Source organism: Sorex fumeus, unplaced genomic scaffold (assembly GCF_029834395.1).
Source record: "Sorex fumeus unplaced genomic scaffold, SorFum_2.1 ptg000188l, whole genome shotgun sequence".
Lineage (NCBI taxonomy): Eukaryota > Metazoa > Chordata > Mammalia > Eulipotyphla > Soricidae > Sorex > Sorex fumeus.
The window spans coordinates 236252-255012 of NW_026606245.1; the positions used below are offsets into that span (position 1 = coordinate 236252).

Below are 18761 nucleotides of genomic sequence, written 5' to 3' on the forward strand. Positions count from 1 at the left end.
GCCGCCTGCCCGGACCCTGATGGGCTTTTTCTCTTACGCTGATGGATCAAGAAGCAGGTTGAGACTCCGAGACAGATTAGGGCCCTTGTGGTACGCCCTGAGCGCCGTCACCAGCAACACGAAAATTGAAAATAACTTTCCTTTGCATTCCTCTTCCTAAGTGTGGAAGATCATTACGTTTTCCTTCATGTAGATAATATATATGGGTGCAGGGTCCGAGTGATAGCATAGCCGGGAGCGGGGAGGGCGTTGACCTGGCACAGAGCTGACCCGGGTTCGAGCCCCGGCATCCCATAGGGTCCCCCGAGCATGGCCAGGAGTGATCTCTGAGCACAAAGTCAGGAGTCAGCCCTGAGCATTGCCAGTGTGACTCAAAAGAAAAAAGAACAAAAACTGACCGTTTCTTTCTCCAGAAAGGAAGCGTTTGGTAACCAGCCCACATGCAGAAACCAACGCCGTTGGGTAAGAATTTCTCAAGCACGAGGAGCAATGAGGCAGGCCAGAGAGAGATAGCACAGCGGGGAGGGCGTTTGCCTGGCATGCAGCCGACCTGGGTTCGATTCCCAGCATCCCCTAGGGTCCCCGGGGCCTGCCAGGGGTAATCCCTGAGTACAGAACCAGGAGTCAGTCCTGAGCACTGCTGGGTGTGACCCAAAACAAGCGGTTGAAAGACATCCCCCAGCAAAGAAAAAGAAATCTCGCTCTTGGGGCCGGAGCGACAGCACAGCGGGGAGGGCATTTGCCTTGCACGCGGCCTACCTGGGTTCGATCCCCGGCAACCCCTAGGGTCCCCCAAGCACCGCCAGGAGTGATTCCTGAGTGCAGAGCCAGGAGAAACCCCTGAGCATCGCCGGGTGGCCCAAAAAGCAAAAGGAAGAAGAAGAAGAAGAAGAAGAAGAAGAAGAAGAAGAAGAAGAAGAAGAAGAAGAAGAAGAAGAAGAAGAAGAAGAAGAAGAAGAAGAAATCTCTCTCTAGCTCACCAAAGAGAGGGCACGTTGGTTCTTTTGCGGGGGGGGGCCCACATCCAGTGCGGTGCTGGGGCTCGAACCCAAGAAGGACCAGCCCTTAAGGCATGTCCCTGGCACCTTCTTATAAGGGCTTAAGAAACTCGGTGCTCCCTGTGAACTCACCCCTCCCTGTCTGTCTCTGTCTGTTTTCTCATCTGTTTTTTTTTTTTTTGGCGGGGGGAGATCCTACCTGGCGATGCTCAGGGCTGACTCCCGGCTCATGCACTCAGGAATCACTCCTGGCGGTGCTCGGGGGACCCTATGGGATGCCGGGGATCGAACCCGGGTAGGCCGTGTGCCAGACCAACACCCTACCTGCTGGACTATTGCTCCAGCCTTTTTTTCTTTCTTTCTTTCTTTCTTTCTTTCTTTCTTTCTTTCTTTCTTTCTTTCTTTCTTTCTTTCCTCTCTCTTTCCTTGCTTTCTTGCTTTCCCTTTCTCTCTTTTGCTTTCTCTCTCTCTCTCTCTCTCTCTCTCTCTCTCTCTCTCTCTCTCTCTCTCTTTCTCACCCGAGGGCTGACTCCCATCTCTGCACTCAAGGAATCACTCCTGGTGGTGCTCAGGGGACCCTAGGGGATGCCGGGGATCGAACCCGGGTCAGCCGCGTGCCAGGAAAACGCCCCTTCCCCACCATGCTGTGGCTCTGGGCCCAGTCATGTCCCTCAGGACGACATCTGAGCGGAGACTAAATGAGCTTCTGATCCAAGGGCGGGGAGAGTCAGGGGTCACTGGAGACGGGCGTGGGGTGACCCCCAGGGGCCCAACTTACAAGGGGGCGGAAACGGGAGAGTTCTGGGAGTCACCTTCCCACCAGGCATCCTCAGAGCCGGAACGGGGTCCCGGGGGCCCCAAGGCCAGTAAGGTTGGTGGGGGGGGAGGTTGCTGGGGAGAGAGAAGAAACGTTTTGGGGAACTGGTCCCCGCCCCCCCAGGCAAGGCACTTCCTCTCTCCTCCACCCACCCGTCTTCCCTCTTTCTCTTTCTCGAAGTTTCCCAGCTCCGGGGCACTGAGGCCCCCCTCGTCAGAGCCCCCCCCGCTGCCCTCCCTGGCCCCCCAGGGTCCAGCCGCGTCCCCAGCACCATGTCGCTGGCCGAGGCCATCGGCTTCTGGAACGAAGGGGTGCGAGCGGCCGACAGGAAGGACTGGACTGGGGCGCTGGACGCCTTCCTGGCCGTGCGTGACCCTCACGCCCGGCTCTGTTATAACATCGGTCGCGTCTACAGCATCCTGGGGGACTTCCCGGAGGCCGAGAAGGTGAGTAGGGCCCCCCTTCCCGCCCAGGGTCCCCGGCTCCAGCCCCTCCTCCGTCAGCCCTGTGGCTCTGAGCTAGGACCACCCGACACACACACACACACACACACACCCCTCCCAGGAACCCAGCACCACCCACTCCCATACTGAGTTCCCGGGCAGGCCCTGATCACGGCGGGGGGCTGAGTCCATTCTGGGGGTCCCCTCCCCGAAGCTCTGGCCAGCTGCACTCTGTAGGGTCCAACGTTGCTTTATGATCTGACCCCCGCCCCCACTGCAGGGCACTAGGGCTCACGGCTTAGCACCCCTGTGGGAAATGGCTCTCAGCGGCATCTCAGGACAGGGGGGCGCTTTTGTAGAAGGGAGTTGCGGGTCCGAGAGGTAGCACAGCAGGGAGGGGGCCCCTGCCTTGCGTGCAAATGAGTGGGTTTCAGTTTTGGCGCCACATACGGCCCCCTCAGCCCTGCTGGGTGGTTCCTGGGTTAGGAGTCTGGGTGAGAGGGAGAGACAGAGATGGGAAGGAAGGAAGGAAGGAAGGAAGGAAGGAAGGAAGGAAGGAAGGAAGGAAGGAAGGAAGGAAGGAAGGAAGGAAGGGAGGGAGGGAGGGAGGGAGGGAGGAAGAAAGAAAAAAGAAAGGAAAAAAGTAAGGAAGGAAAGAAAGGAAGGAAGGTAGAAAGAAAGAAAGAGAAAAAGAGAGAAAAGAGAGAAAGAAAGAAGAAAGGAAGGAAGTAAAGAAAGAAAGGAAAGAAGGAAGAAAGTAAAGATAGAGAGGAAGGGAGGAAAAGAGAAAGAAAGAAAGGGAGAAAGAGATATGTGAAGGAAGGAAGGGAAAGAGAAAGAGAAAAGGAAGGAGAGAGATAAAGAGAAAGAAAGAGAAAGAAGGAAGGAAGGAAGGAAGGAAGGAAAGGAAGGAAAGATAGAGAGGGAGGAAAAGAGAAAGGAAGGAGAAAGAAAAAAGAAGGAAAGAAAGAAAAGGAAGGAAAGGAAGAAAGAAAGAAAGAAAGAAAGAAAGAAAGAAAGAAAGAGATGGGAAGGAAGGGAGAAAGAGAGAGGAAGGAAGGAAGGAAGGAAGAAAGGAAGAGAGAAAGAAAGAAAGGAAGGAAAAGAGAGATGGAAGGAGGGAAGAAGGAGGGAGGGAGGGAGGGAGGGAGGAAGAGGCAGGTGCCTTCCGGATACCCCAAGACCCCCAAACATTGCCGGTGCAGCCCTGGGGGGCCCAAGACCCACCCCCTCGGGCTCTTGCTCCAATTAGCCAGGACTCCCCAACCCCCCACCCCCGCGTCCTGGTGCCCCTCCCCCTCCCCACCCACCCCTAGCTCACACCCCCCCCAGGCGTTCACGAAGAGCATCGCACTGGACAAGCACCTGGCGGTGGCCTACGTCCAGCGGGGGCTGCTGTACCACACGATGGGCAAGTAAGTGTCCGCGTGAGTGTCACAGACGCGGGGATGATGGCGGTGGGTGGATCGGGAGGACCCGGGACTCAGGGCCCTCCCCCCCCCCCCAAAGGGCCCTCCGTGCTCCCAGACTGCAGGGGGCGGGTGGCCACTAGCCCAGAGCTGCTGGGACACTGTCATCCACACAAGAGACACAGTGACCGGGCTGGGCGGGCGGAGACAGTCACGGCCCAGTGGTGACCGATATGCAGCAGGGTGGGGCGGGGGGCACCCGGTCACCCTAGGGTCACCCCACCCGCAAACCACAGGAACCCCCCCTCCCTGCAGTGAAATCCCAGCACCCGGGTGATAAGAGTTCACCGGGGTTTGGGTTTTGGGTTTTTCATGTTGTTTTAATTTTTTTCTTAAGCTGTTTGGGCCACACCCGCCCATGCTCAGGGCTGACTCCCGGCTCATGCACTCAGGAATCACTCCTGGCAGTGCTCGGGGACCCTATGGGATGCCAGGGATCGAACCCGGGTCAGCCGCCTGCAAGGCAAACGCCCTCCCCGCTGTGCTCTCGCTCCAGCTCTCCCAGAGTTGTTGTTTTGTTGTGGTTTTGTTTTGTTTTATTCTGGGGTCACCCCTGGCTGTGCTCAGGATGGACCCCTGACCATGTGTCCTGGTGGGGCTCAGAGGGACCCTATTTGGGTCCAGGGGTTGAACCGGGTCGGCCCTTTATAGGGTCAGCACCTCTCCTGCTATAATATCTCTAAAGTAACTGTGTGTGTGTGTGTGTGTGTGTGTGTGTGTGTGTGTGTGTGTTTTGGGGGGATGGGTTCCAAGCAATGCCCACTAAGCTTAGGGGCCCTCTTGGTGACTCAGTATCAGGAATCAGGGGCCAGAGCAACAGCACAACGGGGAGGGCATTTGCCTTGCACACAGCCGATCCGGGTTCGATTCCCAGCATCCCCTAGGGTCCCCCGAGCCCCGCCAGGAGTGATTCCTGAGTGCAGAGCCAGGAGTCAGCCCTGAGCATCGCCGGGTGGGACCCCAAAACAAACAGACAACAACAAAAAAATGTCAGGGATCATCCGGGACACCATCGTGGGTGCGGGCGGTGACCTCCCCACCCTCCAGGCCAGTTCTGTCCCCAGAGTCCTGTCAGGGAGATAAAGTGGGCTCAGAGTGGACCCCCTGACATCTCCTGGGGGGCCCTTTACTGTCCAAAAAGGGGCCGGGGGCGTTGAGGGGTGAGTCTGGGCCAGACACGGCCCTGATTCACTGTTCTGCAGAGAGGGTCACACGAGGGTCCCCGGGACGGCGTATGGGGGGGAATTGGGGGGCCCTGGAATATTGAGGGGTGCGGCTGGCAGTAACCCAGGTACGAGCAGGGGTCCTTTCTGTTTGCCTGGTGGAGACGGATTTGGGGGGATACCGAGCGATGCTTTTTCTGGAGGGGGCGGAAGGTCCAAGCGGGGGTCCCTGTTCTGGGGCCAGCTCGGCAGGAGGGACCCGGGGCTTTGTCCTCCTTCTGGAACCCAAAGGCACAGCAGGCCCGGGCGGGGGCAGCAGGGAACAATCTGGAACATCGGGAGCTGTGAGCCGCTGGGGTCTGCGGGGGTGCAGTGAGCGTCACCCCGTAAGTCCGGTCCTATCCCCCCCCAGCCGGCCTCCGCCCAAGACCCTCCAGGCAGCTTCAGTCTTTTCAACTTCGTGGTGGGGGGACAACCAGCAGGAGACCCCTGGGAAGGGGGAGGAGGGGGCAGCCCGCAGAGAGGAGGCGGCCTGGGCCCGGCTCCAGGCTGGGCTACTGCTATTTGTTCTGGAATGTTCCCACAGAGCTGAGCCGACTCCTGTGGGCGGGCGCGAGGCGAGGGGGGTGCGGGGGGGGGGATTTGTTCGACTCCCCCGAGATCGCGGGGTGCTGGGGAACGGCCCTTGGCGCCCGCCTGCGCCCCCACCCCCAAGGCATCCTCACTGACACCTGCATCCCATCTCCATGGCAACACAGATGCAGCCTCCTCCTCCTCCCCTCACAGAGACGCAGGAAGGATGCGGAAGGGCGACAGGCAGGCCACACCTGGGGGCCACACCTGACCCGTCCACACCTACCCCTACCCGGCCCCTGGCTGCTCCGGGCTCAGGTGTGCCTGGGATGGGGCTCGGCCCAGTGAGCACTGTGACCTGAGCACTCCTGGGTTGGCTCTGGGGCAGTGACATTCTTGGAGTGCTCAGCTCAGCTGGGCGGCAGGGCTGCATCTCTGGGTTCGAATCTGCCTGTTTTCTCTCCAGCAATAAATGCCAGGCTGGGGGCTGGAGTGACAGCACAGCGGGGAGGGCGTGGGCCTGGCACGCGGCCGACCCGGGTTCGATCCCCGGCATCCCCTAGGGTCCCCCGAGCACCGCCAGGACTGATTCCTGAGTGCAGAGCCAGGAGTCAGCCCTGAGCATCGCCGGGTGTGGTCCAAAAAGCAAAAGAGAGAGAGAGAGAGTAGGAAGGAAGAAAGAAAGAAGGAAAAGAGAACGAGAAAGAGAAAGAAAGGCGGTGAGGCTGGAGCGATAGCACAGCAGGGAGGATGTTTGCCTTGTACGTGGCCGACATGGGTTCAATCCCGGGCATCCCATAGGGTCTCCCGAGCACTGCCAGGAGTGATTTCTGAGTGCAGAGCCAGGAGTCAGCCCTGAGCATTGCCAGCGGGACCCAATAATAATAATAATAATAATAATAATATCCGGTCCATCACCCAGTTCAGCGCCTTGATCAATATCTGATCCATCCATAGGGGCCAGAGTGATAGCACAGTGGGGAGGGCATTTGCCTTGCACGCGGCCGACCCGGGTTCGATTCCCAGTTCGATTCCCAGCATCCCATATGGTCCCCCGAGCACTTTCAGGAGTGATTCCTGAGTTCAAAGCCAGGAGTAACCCTGTGCCTAGCTGGGTGTGACCCAAAAAACAAAATATGAGACCTTGAGGGGTCTGGAGTGATAGCACAGCGGGGAGGGCATTTGCCTTGCACGTGGCCAACCTGGGTTCGATCCCCAGCATCCCCTAGGGTCCCCCGAGCACCGCCAGGAGGGATTCCTGAGTGCAGAGCCGGGAGTCAGCCCTGAGCATCGCCGGGTGGGACCCAAAAGACCAAAAAGTAAAAAAATATATATATATAAAAAATAAATGAATAAAGTGGCCTGGTGGTCCCAGAGTGGGGAGTCATGAGCTCCCAGAATCAGGGGCAGGTGAAGGGGTCGTCACCCCGGGGTGCCGCCGGGCCCCGCTCCCAACCCCAAGCAGGGTGGAGGGGTCCCAGGAAGCTGATTCCCGGACAGCCCCCCCCACCCCTCACCCCCCACCCCCGCCCCCGCAGCTACGACTCGGCTCTGAAGGATTTCCAGGAGGCCCTGGGCCAACTTCGGGGCAACCAGCTGATCGACTACAAGATCCTGGGGCTGCAGTTCAAGCTGTTCGCCTGTGAGGTGAGCAAGGGCCGGAGGTGCAGCCTAGCGGGGAGGGCGCTGGCCCTGCACGCCGCCAACCCGGGTTCGATCCCCAGCATCCCTCAGGGTCCCCCGAGCACCGCCAGGAGTGACTCCTGAGCGCAGAGCCGGGAGTCAGCCCTGAGCATCGCCGGGTGGGACCCCCCCTCCGAAAAAAACAAAAACAATAAGAGGGAACTTGAAGCCGAGGGCTGGCTGGGTACTAGCTGAGTTCCCCCTCGCTCCGGGGACCCCACAAGCCAAGGAGCCCCCCGCTCCCGCCCAGCTCAGAAGCCAGCAACTTCTCTGCAAGTGTGAAACCAGGATGGATGCCCAGTGTGCAGCCCAGCCTGGGTCCCGCGGCTGACCAGGCCCAAGCAATTGTCACTTTCCGTGGCACCTGGCAACTGGGTTGGGGTTTCGTCCTGATCATCCCCACCGTGAGCCCGGTTCCCGGGTGCCAGCTCGACGGGACAGGACTTAACACTCATCAAGTCCAGCATCCGGGGGGGAGGGCGGGCCCCGCTGAGACCCCATCCCCCAGGCCGGCCCCTGGCCTCCTGCTTCCATTCCTGCCCGTTCCCCAGCACCCGGAGAGGGGGCGAGGGGTGGAGGGGTGCCAGTCTGCCTTCTGCCACCGGTCCCCAAAGCATCCGTCTCTCAGGTCTGCGGTATCCAACGGGACACAGGCTGGTTTTTCAGAGTCAGTAATTTTCCAGTAATTTTCTGCACGAGCCCCTCCTTGCCTGCGTTTAGCATCAAAGCCCCCCAGAGAGGACCCGAGATATTTTTATTTTTATTTTTTTTTTGCTTTTTGGGTCCCACCCAGCGATGCTCAGGGGCTGACTCCTGGTTCATGCACTCAGGAATCACTCCTGGCGGTGCTGAGGGGAGACCCTGTGGGATGCCGGGGATCGAACCCGGGTCGGCCGTGTGCCAGGCCAACGCCCTCCCCACTGGGCTGTCACTCCAGCCCGGACCCGAGAGCTTTATTTAGCAGAATCACCAGCTGTCGCGTCTCCAAGCAAGAGGAGCCAAATGTTCCCAGGATGGCTCAGCGCTAATAATAGAGTTTGTGGCCGGGACCCCAGGGAAGTCCCCTGAGCACCTCGGGAGGCCGCTGGAGTTTATCCCTGAGGGTCCAGCCAGCTGTAGTCCCGCTGTTCAAGAGCCTCAAAGTGCAACTTCCTTTGCCCGTGCAGTTCCAGGGGGCGGCTGGCGGCGTTTGTTAGTTCCCGGATTCCCCGTTCGGTAGGAATGTCAGGGTTCCTGATGCCAGCCAAGCCCCCCCGCCCCCACCCCAATTCCCGCCTATGCAGATTAAAGCATCGGGAGACACCGGAATGTTCTAGGAAAAAAAAAAAGGGTTCAGAAACCAACAAACGGAGTTGGTGGGTGGGACTTTGAAATGCCCCCAGGTGCGGTGCTGGGAAATACCCAGCAGGTTGGTTTTCTCCTGAGCCAGCCTGGGCTTTGCGGGTTCGAGGGCCCCTCAGGGCCCCGTGGGAAGCCCCCAGCAGTGACCCACTTCCTCTCCGCAAAGCCTCGGCCTCTGAGAAATCATGAGAAATCACGCCGACTTGCTCAGAAAGATCTGCCTGCCCCAGACCCCAAGTCATAAGAACTGACAAAAAGATGGTTTTATGTGTTGGTTCTGTTTTGGTTTTTTGAGCCACACCCGGCAGTGCTCAGGGCTGACTCCCGGCTTTGTGCTCAGGAATCACTCCTGACGATACGCGGGGGACCCTATGGAACCCAGGTTGGCCAAGTGCAAGGCCAGTGCCCTCCCTACTGTGCTATTACTCTGGCTCCTGGTTTGTTTGGTTTGAGGGCCCACCCCACACTTGCCTCTGCTCAGGGAGCAGAAAGAAGGAAGACCAGGGAAGCATTGGCCTTGCATATGGCCATCCACAGTTTGATCCCTGGCACCCCCCATGGGCCCCTGAATATCACCAACCCCACCTAGGCAGCACTGGGTGTGGCCCAGAAGGCCCCTGAAAACCCACCAAGGTGGCCCCGAACTCCCAGACCCTTGCAGTGAACCATCCCCCGAATCTCCAGGTCCTCACAGTGAACCATCCCCCGAATCCTCATGTCCTTGCAGTGAACCATTCCCCGAACCCCCAGGCCCTTGCAGTGAACCATTCCCCAAATCCTCACATTCTTGCAGTGAACGATTCCCCGAATCCTCACGTCCTTGCAGTGAACCATCCCCCGAATCCCCAGGCCCTTGCAGTGAACCATTCCCCGAATCCTCATGTCCTTGCAGTGAACCACTCGTCTGGTTGGCCAAGAAGAGGCCCCTGGAAGACTCCCCCAAACCCAGTCTCCCCGGTTTACCACCCAGGTCCTCACGTGCAGAACAAGCCCTTTATTCCGGCACTCGGGCAAGCTCCCTGCATGGCCAGGAGCTGGCTTGGAGGGCTCCAAGTTTGGGGGTCCTGGCGGCGGGGAGGGGTCTCTGCCTCTACACAGCCTCCCGCTTCCTGACACAGGTGCTGTACAACATCGCCTCGGTGCACGCCAGAAGGGAGGAATGGAAGAAGGCAGAGGAGCAGCTGGCTCAGGCCGCCAACTCGTGCCAGGCCGATCCCCGGCAGGCCAAAATCCAACGGGCCCTGGACAGCGTCTGGGTGAGACGCGTCCCCCTCCGCCTCCTTGACTCATTCTGCCTGGTGGGGGGACGCACCCCAGGGGGTCCTGCGACTGGCTCCTGGGGGTGCCCACCCTGGCCTGGGCTCCGTTTTTCTTTCTTTGGGGGATAGAGTAGGTGTCGGGGTTGGGGGGTGGGTGGGCACGGGGTTGTGCTCAGGGGCGACCCCTGGTGGCGCTGCGGGGAACGTGCGAGCCCTATCTGAGCGCCCGGCGCCGAGTGCGAATCCAACATCTCGTCCCTCGTCCACTGGGGACACTGTAGGGTCCCCCACTCATGCCGTGTCCTCCTGAACATCTCTGTCCAGCTCAGGGCAGCTCCGTAACAGGTTCCCACAAACGGCGACAACAGCCCGTGTTGGGATGATTCTGCAGTTAAGACGCTTTATTTTTTTTTTGGGCTTTTTGGGTCCCACCTGGCGATGCTCAGAGGTTCCTCCTGGCTTTGCACTCAGGAATCATCCCTGGCAGTGCTCAGGGGACCCTAGGGGATGCTGGGAATCGAACCCAGGTTGGCCGCGTACAAGGCAAACGCCAAACCCGCTATGCTATTGCTCCAGCCCCTAAACGCTTTTTTTTTTTTTTGGCTTTTTGGGTCCCACCTGGCAATGCTCAGGGCTGACTCCCGGCTCTGCACTCAGGAATCACTCCTGGCGGTGCTCGGGGGACTCTATGGGATGCCGGGGATCGAACCCGGGTCAGCCATGTGCCAGGCAGACGCCCTTCCCGCTGTGCTGTCTCTGGCCCTGGTTTGATGCATTTTTGTCCCCTCACTGATTCATTTCCCCAGGCGTGTGTGTGTGTGTGTGTGTGTGTGTGAGAGAGAGAGAGAGAGAGAGAGAGAGAGAGAGAGAGAGAGAGAGCACGCATATGTGCGTCCTGCTTTGTTGCAATGTCCCCAGCATCTTGGGTTCGTGCTCTCTGCCACTGGGATTGTTTTCCTGAGCCCCCAAATCCCATCTTCACTACTGGTTTGGGGGCCACACTTGGCGATGCTTAGGGGCTGCTCCCTAAGCAGTGCTCACACGTCACTCTGGATGGTGCTCAGCGAACCACACGGGGCTGGGGATGGCACCCAGGTCTCCAGAATACACAGCCCGATCCCAGCCCAGGCACCGCACCTCCTTGGCCCTTAAAAATCCAATTTCTGGGGGCTGGAGCAATCGCACAGCGGGGAGAGTGTTTGCCTTGCATGCAGCTGATCTGGGTTCGATTCCCAGCATGCCATAGGGTCCTCCGAGCACCGCCAGGAGTGATCCCTGAGTGCAGAGCCAGGAGTCAAACCTGAGCATCGCCAGGTGGGACCCAAAAAGCCAAAAAACAAAAACAAAAACAACTTAACTGCAGAATCATCTCAACACGGGCTGTTGTCACCATCTGTGGGAACCTGTTACAGAACTGCCCTGAGCTGGACAGAGATGTTCAGGAGGACACGGCATGAGTGGGGGATCCTAGAGTGGGACCCAAAAAAAAACAAAAAAAAATTTTTAAAGTTCAATTTCTGGGGGCTGGAGCAATAGCACAGCGGGTAGGGTGTAGGTCTTGCACGCGGCCGACCCGGGTTCGATTCCCAGCATCCCATATGGTCCCCCGAGCACCGCTAGGAGTAATTCCTGAGTGCAAAGCCAGGAGGAACCCCTGAGCATCACTAGGTGGTACCCAAAAAGAAAAAAAAATGTTCAATTTCTGGGGGCTGGAGCAATAGCACAGCAGGGAGGGCGTTTGCCTTGCATGTGGCTGACCTGGGTTCGAGTCCCAGCATCCTCTAGGGTCCTCCGAGCACCACCAGGAGTGATTCCTGAGTGCAAAGCCAGGAGGAACCCCTGTGCATTGCCAGGTGGGACCCAAAACGCAAAAAAAAAAAAAAAAAAAAAAAAAGTCCAGTTTCTGGAATGCGAGGGCCTCCAAGCCCTTGTGCAGACGTGAGTCACAGGACAGGGCTGACAGGTGACCGGGGGACATAGTGGGGGGAGGGAGGGCGTGCAGGGCATATACCCTCAGGGACGCCCGCAGGGTCTCCCTTAGGGGGCATACACAAATTGATTCCACAGGACCCCCTAAATAAAGCCAGTTCCAGGGATGCAGATGGGGGTGCAGACGGCATGTGAAAGTTCCCTTGTGTGGCCCCCAACACCTCATGATCCTTTCCTCCCAAAGCACCCCCAGGGGGGCCACGGTGGGCACTTCCCGTCCCCAGCAGGAATTTTGGGTGGGGGGTCCCCTGGGTGAGGAGTACGGGGCCCAGAAGGAAACCCCCCTTGGCTTGCAGAAGCAGAAGCCGTTCGAACCGGTGACGATCCCCACGGACAGGCTGTTCCGGCCAAACGAGCGACAAGTGGCCCAGCTGGCCAAGAAGGATTACCTGGGCAAGGCCACGGTGAGTGTGTCCAGCTCTGCCCAGGAGGAGGGGGCAGCTGGGACGGGGGTTATTGTGTGGTCGGGGAGGGGGGCAATTTTCCTTCCGAAGACCTGGAGTCGAGGGTCAGCCAAGTCTCAGCCGTGAGAGTGGACGGTGGGCATCGTGGCCAGCTGCAGTGGGCACTGGCCGCCCCTCCCCCTCACGCCCGCCCGCCTGCAGGTCGTGGCGTCCGTGGTGGACCAGGACAGCTTCTCCGGGTTCGCACCGCTGCAGCCCCAGGTGAGACCCCGCCCTGCAGGGAGCAGAGCTGGGGACGTCCCTAGTCTCCCCAGGGGCTGGGGGACACTCCCGACCCAACTCCTGCACCCCTATCTCTGCTGTGGTTGGAGACATCCGGGGGTCCCCTGGTTCAGCTCCTGAGCTTTTTCTTAAATTGATTGAGGTTCTGATTGATGGTTACTGATGGTTTTCGGGGCAGATCCCAAGCCCAGTCCCTCCCGGTGTTCCCACCTCCCTGCTTCAAGGACCCCCTAACAGAGCCGGGAGTCAACCCTGAGCACAGAGCCAGGAGTGAGCCCCGAGCACAGAGCCAGGAGTCAGTTCCGGGCACCTCTTTCCCTCCTAAGGCTGTCACCCCGTCCCCCCACGATGTGTCCAGACCTCAGGGCTGGTGGGCGCCAGATGCCGGCCTGGGGATGCCTCCCGGGGCTGGGGGACCTGTCCTGGGTCTGAAGCCAGAAGGGCTGGTGAGGCTGGGGGTGCGGAGGGAGGCCCGGACTGTCCAGCGTCAGCCCTTTCCCGTCCCACCGTGTCCACAGGCAGAAGAGCCCCCGCCTAGACCCAAGACCCCCGAGATCTTCAGGTAAGTGGGTCACCGGCTGCAGAGCCGGCGAGGACAGAGATGGGCGGGGACAGCTGGTGGGGGGTCACTCTGGGCAAAGGTCAGCTGGTGGGGGTCAGCTGGCGGTGGTCGGCCTGGGCAGGGTCAGCCTGGGCGGGGTCGGCCTGGACGCGGCCCGCGCCAGTGGACCCTGGGCCGCGCAGGGCGCTGGAGGGGGAGGCCCACCGCGTGCTGTTCGGGTTCGTGCCCAAGACCCCCGAGGAGCTGCAGGTCATGCCCGGGAACATCGTGTTCGTGCTGAAGAAGGGCAGCGACAACTGGGCCACGGTGCTGTTCAACGGGCAGGTGCGCGGGGGCGGGGTCTGGAGGGGCGGGGCCCGTGCGTGGGCGGGGCCTGGAGGGCGGGACCCGCACGGGGGCGGGACTTAGGGGCGGGGCCCGCGAGTGGGCGGGGCCTGGAGGGGCGGGGCCATCGCGAGGGCTGGACCACGCTCCGGGGCGAGATGTGGGCGTGGCCCCATCCTGGGGGCCGGGACAGGGGCGTCTTCCCCTCTGTATAGGCGTGGCTCCACTCTGGGGGTGCAGATAGGCGTGGTTCCTACCACGTGGGCGTGACCCCACTCTAGGGGCGGGGGTGTGGGCGTGGTTCCACTCTGCGGGGTAAGGATTGGGCGTGTTCCCTCTGTGGGCGTGGCCCCTCCCCGGGGGCGGGGACATGAGCGTGTTCCCTACTGTACTCTAGGAGCAGGGGTGTGGGCGTGGTTCCACTCTGGGAGCAAGGATCGGGCATGTGCCCTACTGTGTGGGCGTGGCTGCACCCTCGGGGTGGGGAGAGAGGCGTGGTTCCCACTAGTGTGCGTGGCCCCACTGGAGGGGCGCGGTGTGGGCGTGGCCCCACTCTGTGGGCGGGAATTGGGCGGATTCCCCCATGTGGGCGTGGCCACACTGAGGGCGGAATTTGGGCACGACTAGTACTGTGGGCGTGGCCTCACTCCGAAGGCGGGGGAATGGGCGTGGCCTCACCCTGAGGGCGGGGTGTGGGCGTGGTTCCTACAGTGTGGGTGTGGCCCCACTCTTGGGGCAAGGATTGGGCGTGTTCCCTACTGTGTGGGCGTGGCTGCACCCTCAGGGTGGGGAAGAGAGGCGTGGTTCCTACTGGTGGGCGTGGCCCCACTCTGGGGGCGGGGATTGGGCATATTCCCTCCATATGGGCGTGGCCGCACTGAGGGTGGGATTTGATTTGGGCACAGCTAGTACTATGTGGGAGTGGCCTCACCCCGAAAGCGGGGGGGGGGGGTTATGGGCGTGGCCTCACCCTGAGGGCGGGGTGTGGGCGTGGTTCCACTCTGGGGGCGGGGATTGGGCGTGTTCCTTATGTGGCCTCTCCCTGGGGGCGGGAGCATGGGCGTGTTCCCTACTGTATGGGCGTGGCTGCACCCTCGGGGTGGGGAAGAGAGGCGTGGTTCCTACTAGTGGGCGTGGCCAGACTCGAGGGGCGTGGTGTGGGCGTGGCCCCACTCTGGGGGCGGGGACTGGGCGTATTCCCCTAATGTGGGCGTGGCCGCACCGAGGGCAGGATTTGGGCACAGCTCCTACTATGTGGGCGTGGTCTCCCCCTGAGGCGGGGCTGTGGGCGTGGTCCCCGCAGTGTGGGCGTGGCCCCGCCCTGGGGGCAGGGTTCCCGCTCGGGGGCGGGGCCAGGCCCTGCTCCCATAGACAGATCTGCTCCTGTGTGGGTGCCTATGGGTGCTGGCCTGAGGCTGTGCATTGCCCTGCAGAAGGGGCTGGTGCCCTGCAACTACCTGGAGCCCGTGGAGCTGCGGATCCAGCCTCAGCAGCAGTCGCAGGTAGGGGGGCGCTTCGGAGGGGCAGGGAGTGGGCAGGTGGACACTGGGGCTTCCCCCACTCCCCGGGGTCCAGGGAGGTGTGGGGGCCCCCAGCCGGTGAGCTGAGGACCCCTGGGAGAAGAGCGGCTGGTGACTGCTGAAATGAGGGGGTGGGGGGTACAGAGACAGAGAGACGGAGAGGGGGGCTCTGTCTGCCTCACAGAAGAATCTGGAACTTCCCGGAGATTGGCTCTGAGCTCCTGCAGGCAGCCTGACACCTGCATCTTTGGGGGGGCGTGCGGGGACACCCCCCTCCCGGCTGTGGGCTGAGTGGGGTTGAGGGTCCCTGCTCCTTCCTGTCTCCCCAGGACGAAGCTGCCCCCGACGACATCCCGGCTCCCCCTACATCCCGAGCCCCCGGGAGGCCCACCCCGTCGCCAGGTCCGTGCCCCCCGAGCACGCAGTGTGGCCGGGAACCCCCCTCTCCTGCACCCCTCCATCTGGAACACAGGGAACACAACAGTCACGAGCATGGGGGGGGCGTGGGCTGGGGGGGCAGAGACTTCGTGGCCCCCTCTCTGCACTCCCACTGGGGAGCCAAGGATGCAAGAACGAACCTTCTGGAAGCTCTGGGCTCCCCATGTCCTGGGCCTCCAAGGCTGGGAGAGGCCCCCCGAGGGTGAGGCTTGTCACAACGGCCACATCCAGAACGTTCTTTCTTTCCGCCAGTGTGAGCACCCTCATCTCCCCTGGAGGATTCCGGGGAGTCCCCCAGGGGGTGCTGTACCCCCCACGGGACCCGCAGCCCCTTCCTGGGGTCCCCAACCATGCCAGGCGGGCTCCCCATTTCCCTTTGCTATGCTGAGATCCCCGGACCCCATACGAGAGGCTTAAGGGGGCCCCAGGCGCTCACCACGGGGGCTCTGGGACCCACTTCAGCTCGTCTCCCTCCTCCACAGGTGGGGAAGCAGGAGGACCCCAGGTAACTCTCATCTGTTTCCCACCCGGCCGGAGGAGTCCCAGCGGGGGATGGGGGGTGCAGGCCCTCCAGCTCTGTGGGAATTCGGGGCCCTCGTGTGTGGGGGGGAGAACAGTGAGTCAGGGGCGATGAGCCCTGGTGCTCTAGAAAGTTCCCCGATGGGGCTGGAATGATAGCACAGCAGGTAAGCCGTTTGCCTTGCACACGGCCGACCCGGGTTCGATTCCCAGCATCCCATAGGGTCCCCTGAGAACTGCCAGGGGTGATTCCTGAGTGCAAAACCAGGAGGAACTCCTGAGCATCGCCAGGTGTGACCCGAAAAGAAAAAAAAAAAAGACTGGGGCTGGAGCAATAGCACAGCGGGTAGGGCGTTTGCTTTGCACGCGGCCGACCCGGGTTCGATTCCCAGCATCCCATAGGGTCCCCTGAGCACGGCCAGGAATAATTCCTGAGTGCATGAACCAGGAGTAACCCCCGTGCATTGCCGGGTGTGACCCAAAAAGCAAAAAAAACCCAAAAAAGTTCCCCGAGCCTGCAGGTGCTGACCTGTCCCACCCACCCCCAGGAGGTCCAGCTCAGGGTGCCCGACTTCTACACCCTGAAAGTACACCACAAGTTCACAGTGGTCCTGGAGACACAGCCGGGGGTGCCCTACGAGCAGCTGCGGGCGGCCGTGGCCCAGAAGCTGCGGCTTCAGCCTCAGCACACCAGGCTCAGGTGAGCGGGGACGGTCCCCGGGGCCCTGCCCGGCCCAGCCGCCGCTGACCCCACGTCCCCCCCGCCCCCAGCTACCGGGCTCAGGACAGCCGGGAGCTGCAGCCCCTCTCTGAGGAGACCCTGAAGGCCGCCTGGGCCGGGGCCAAGGACTTCAGCCTCACGCTGTGGTGTGAGAGTACAGTGGTGAGTGCGGGCGGGCGGGCGCCCTCCACGCTTGGACCCCGGGAAGCGCTGTCCTGTCTCTGTGCGGATCCCAAGAAGGGGGAGTAAGCCCCCCTCCCCGTAGCATCACCGAGTCAGGGTGCTCCAAGGACCCCACTGGGTCTTGGTGCCTCCTGGGGAGGATCCAAGCTCGCCTGCCCGCAGCTGACTCCAGAACCCAGTGAGGTCCCCGGAAGCCCTGAGCACTGCCGGAGTGACCCCGGAACTCCTTCAGCACCAGTGTATGGGGGGGCTGGAGGGAGGCCCCTTGAGGGGTCCCTCAGCGGAGCTGAGCCAGGGCCAGAGTCTAGCGAGTGGCGAGGACCCTGGCTCTACGGCACCCCTAGAGGTCCCTGCAGAGGACCCATCAAAGCCGGCTCTGATCACCAGGGGCCGGAGTGACAGCACATCGGGGATGGTGTTGGCCTGGCACACGCCGACCCGGGTTCGATCCCCGGCATCCCGTAGGGTCCCCCGAGCACCGCCAGGAGTGACTCCTGAGTGCAGAGCCAGGAGTCAGCCCTGAGCATTGCCGGGTGGGACCTCCAAAAAGAACAACAAAAAAGTGTGATGTTTGACCACTCAGGGTCACAGGAGTGCAGGGCTCCGCCTGCCTCACCCCAACTCCCAGCAGGGAGGGGACTGGAGTCTGCGAGTCCCTTGTGGGAGGTTCCACGCATCCGCGGAGGGACTCAGCGGGTTCCCAGTGCCCCCAGAGCTAAGGCCCCAACCCTAACCCGAGAGGGACAGCCCTCAAGTCTGGGCAGAGCCAGCGGTGTCCAGGAAGCGGGCAGTGTCCAGCACTGGGCTCTCCACCCGTCCCGCCGCCCGCAGGGGTGGGGGCGGCAGAGGAGGATGGTGGTGGTCTCTGGGGCTCTGCCCGCTGTGCCATCTCTGTCCGGACCCCCGTTGCGGCTGTGGATCTGGGATACCAAGGGCCCCTTGTGATTTCAGGGGGACCAAGGGGTCCCAGAGGAACAGGAAGGGCAGGAGGGCGCCGGGCTGGCCCCGCCCGCGGCGGACGAAGTGAAGGAAGGCAGCCAGGTGGTGGCACTCTTCAGCTACCAGGCCACCCAGCCCGAGGACCTGGAGTTCCAGGAGGGGGACGTCATCCTGGTGCTATCCCAGGGTGAGTGACCACTGGGCAGTGTCGGGCCGAGGGCTCCCCCGCCCAGCCCCCCGGGCTACGGCACTCGCAGGGGGCCGGGAAATGGCTGAACACATGTTGAGAATGGGGGTGGGGCTGGAGCGATGGCACAGTGGGGAGGGCGTTGGCCTGGCACACGGCCGACCCGGGTTTGACTCCCGGCATCCCATAGGGTCCCCTGAGCACCGCCAGGAGTGATTCCTGAGTGCAGAGCTGGGGGTCAGCCCTGAGCACGCCGGGTGGGACCCAAAAAGCAAAAAAATAAAATAAAATCAGGAGAGCGGGAGAGGAGGGGGAGCCCCCTCCCCCCCCAACGGCCAGCAGGTGCCAGCTTCCGCCTGTCTCCCTCTGCCTCTCTCCGCAGTGAACCAGGAGTGGCTGGAGGGTGAGAGCCAGGGCAAGGTGGGCATCTTCCCCAGGGCCTTCGTGCGGGCCCCGGCGGCCGCCCAGAGCAGCCCACGGAGCTGACGGCGGCCACACACACGGAAGGGTGTCCCCGGAACCCAGCCGGCCGGCACCTTGGGAGGCTTCAAGGGCGCGCACGCGGGAGGAGCTGTGGGCTCACTCACGGCAGGTGTCGGGGGTCCGAGGGCGTCTCTTGCCGCTGCGGGTGTGATACCTCAATAAAAACGTGAACACAAGGGGCTGGAACGAGAGCAGAGCGGGGAGGGCGTTTGCCTTGCACACAGCCAACCCGGGTTCGATCCCCGGCATCCCATAGGGTCCCCTGAGCCCTGCCAGGAGTGATCCCTGAGTGCAGAGCCAGGAGTCAGCCCTGAGCATCGCCGGGTGGGACCCAAAAAGCAAAAAACAAACAAACAAAATCATAAAAACGTGAACAAGAGCAGCCCCTCGCCCCCTTTCCGGTTCCGGGGCGAATACGTCTCTTTCTGCGCCGTTTCCACCACCCACAGGGGACAGAAGTGACA

The 18761-nt window shown here is 61.6% G+C and overlaps 1 protein-coding gene across 1 annotated transcript; it reads left to right on the forward strand.

The window, feature by feature from the left end:
- The first annotated feature begins 2087 nt into the window (after positions 1-2087).
- NCF2 (neutrophil cytosolic factor 2) lies at positions 2088-18429 on the forward strand. Its single transcript, XM_056107991.1, has 15 exons — positions 2088-2261; positions 3591-3673; positions 7002-7110; positions 9606-9743; positions 12032-12139; positions 12341-12400; positions 12940-12983; positions 13166-13307; positions 14741-14809; positions 15157-15229; positions 15748-15770; positions 16333-16484; positions 16556-16667; positions 17640-17814; positions 18197-18429. The coding sequence occupies exons 1-15, from the start codon at positions 2088-2090 to the stop codon at positions 18298-18300; spliced, it is 1566 nt and encodes a 521-aa protein (XP_055963966.1). The 3' UTR covers positions 18301-18429.
- Positions 18430-18761: the final 332 nt, after the last annotated feature.

Excerpts from the sequence above, each read along its gene's own strand:
- NCF2 (XM_056107991.1), top strand. The coding sequence starts at position 2,088 with ATGTCGCTGGCCGAGGCCATCGGCTTCTGGAACGAAGGGGTGCGAGCG. Across the intron at positions 2,262-3,590 it reads ACTTCCCGGAGGCCGAGAAG|GCGTTCACGAAGAGCATCGC; the intron begins GTGAGTAGGGCC and ends CACCCCCCCCAG. Across the intron at positions 15,771-16,332 it reads GGGAAGCAGGAGGACCCCAG|GAGGTCCAGCTCAGGGTGCC; the intron begins GTAACTCTCATC and ends ACCCACCCCCAG.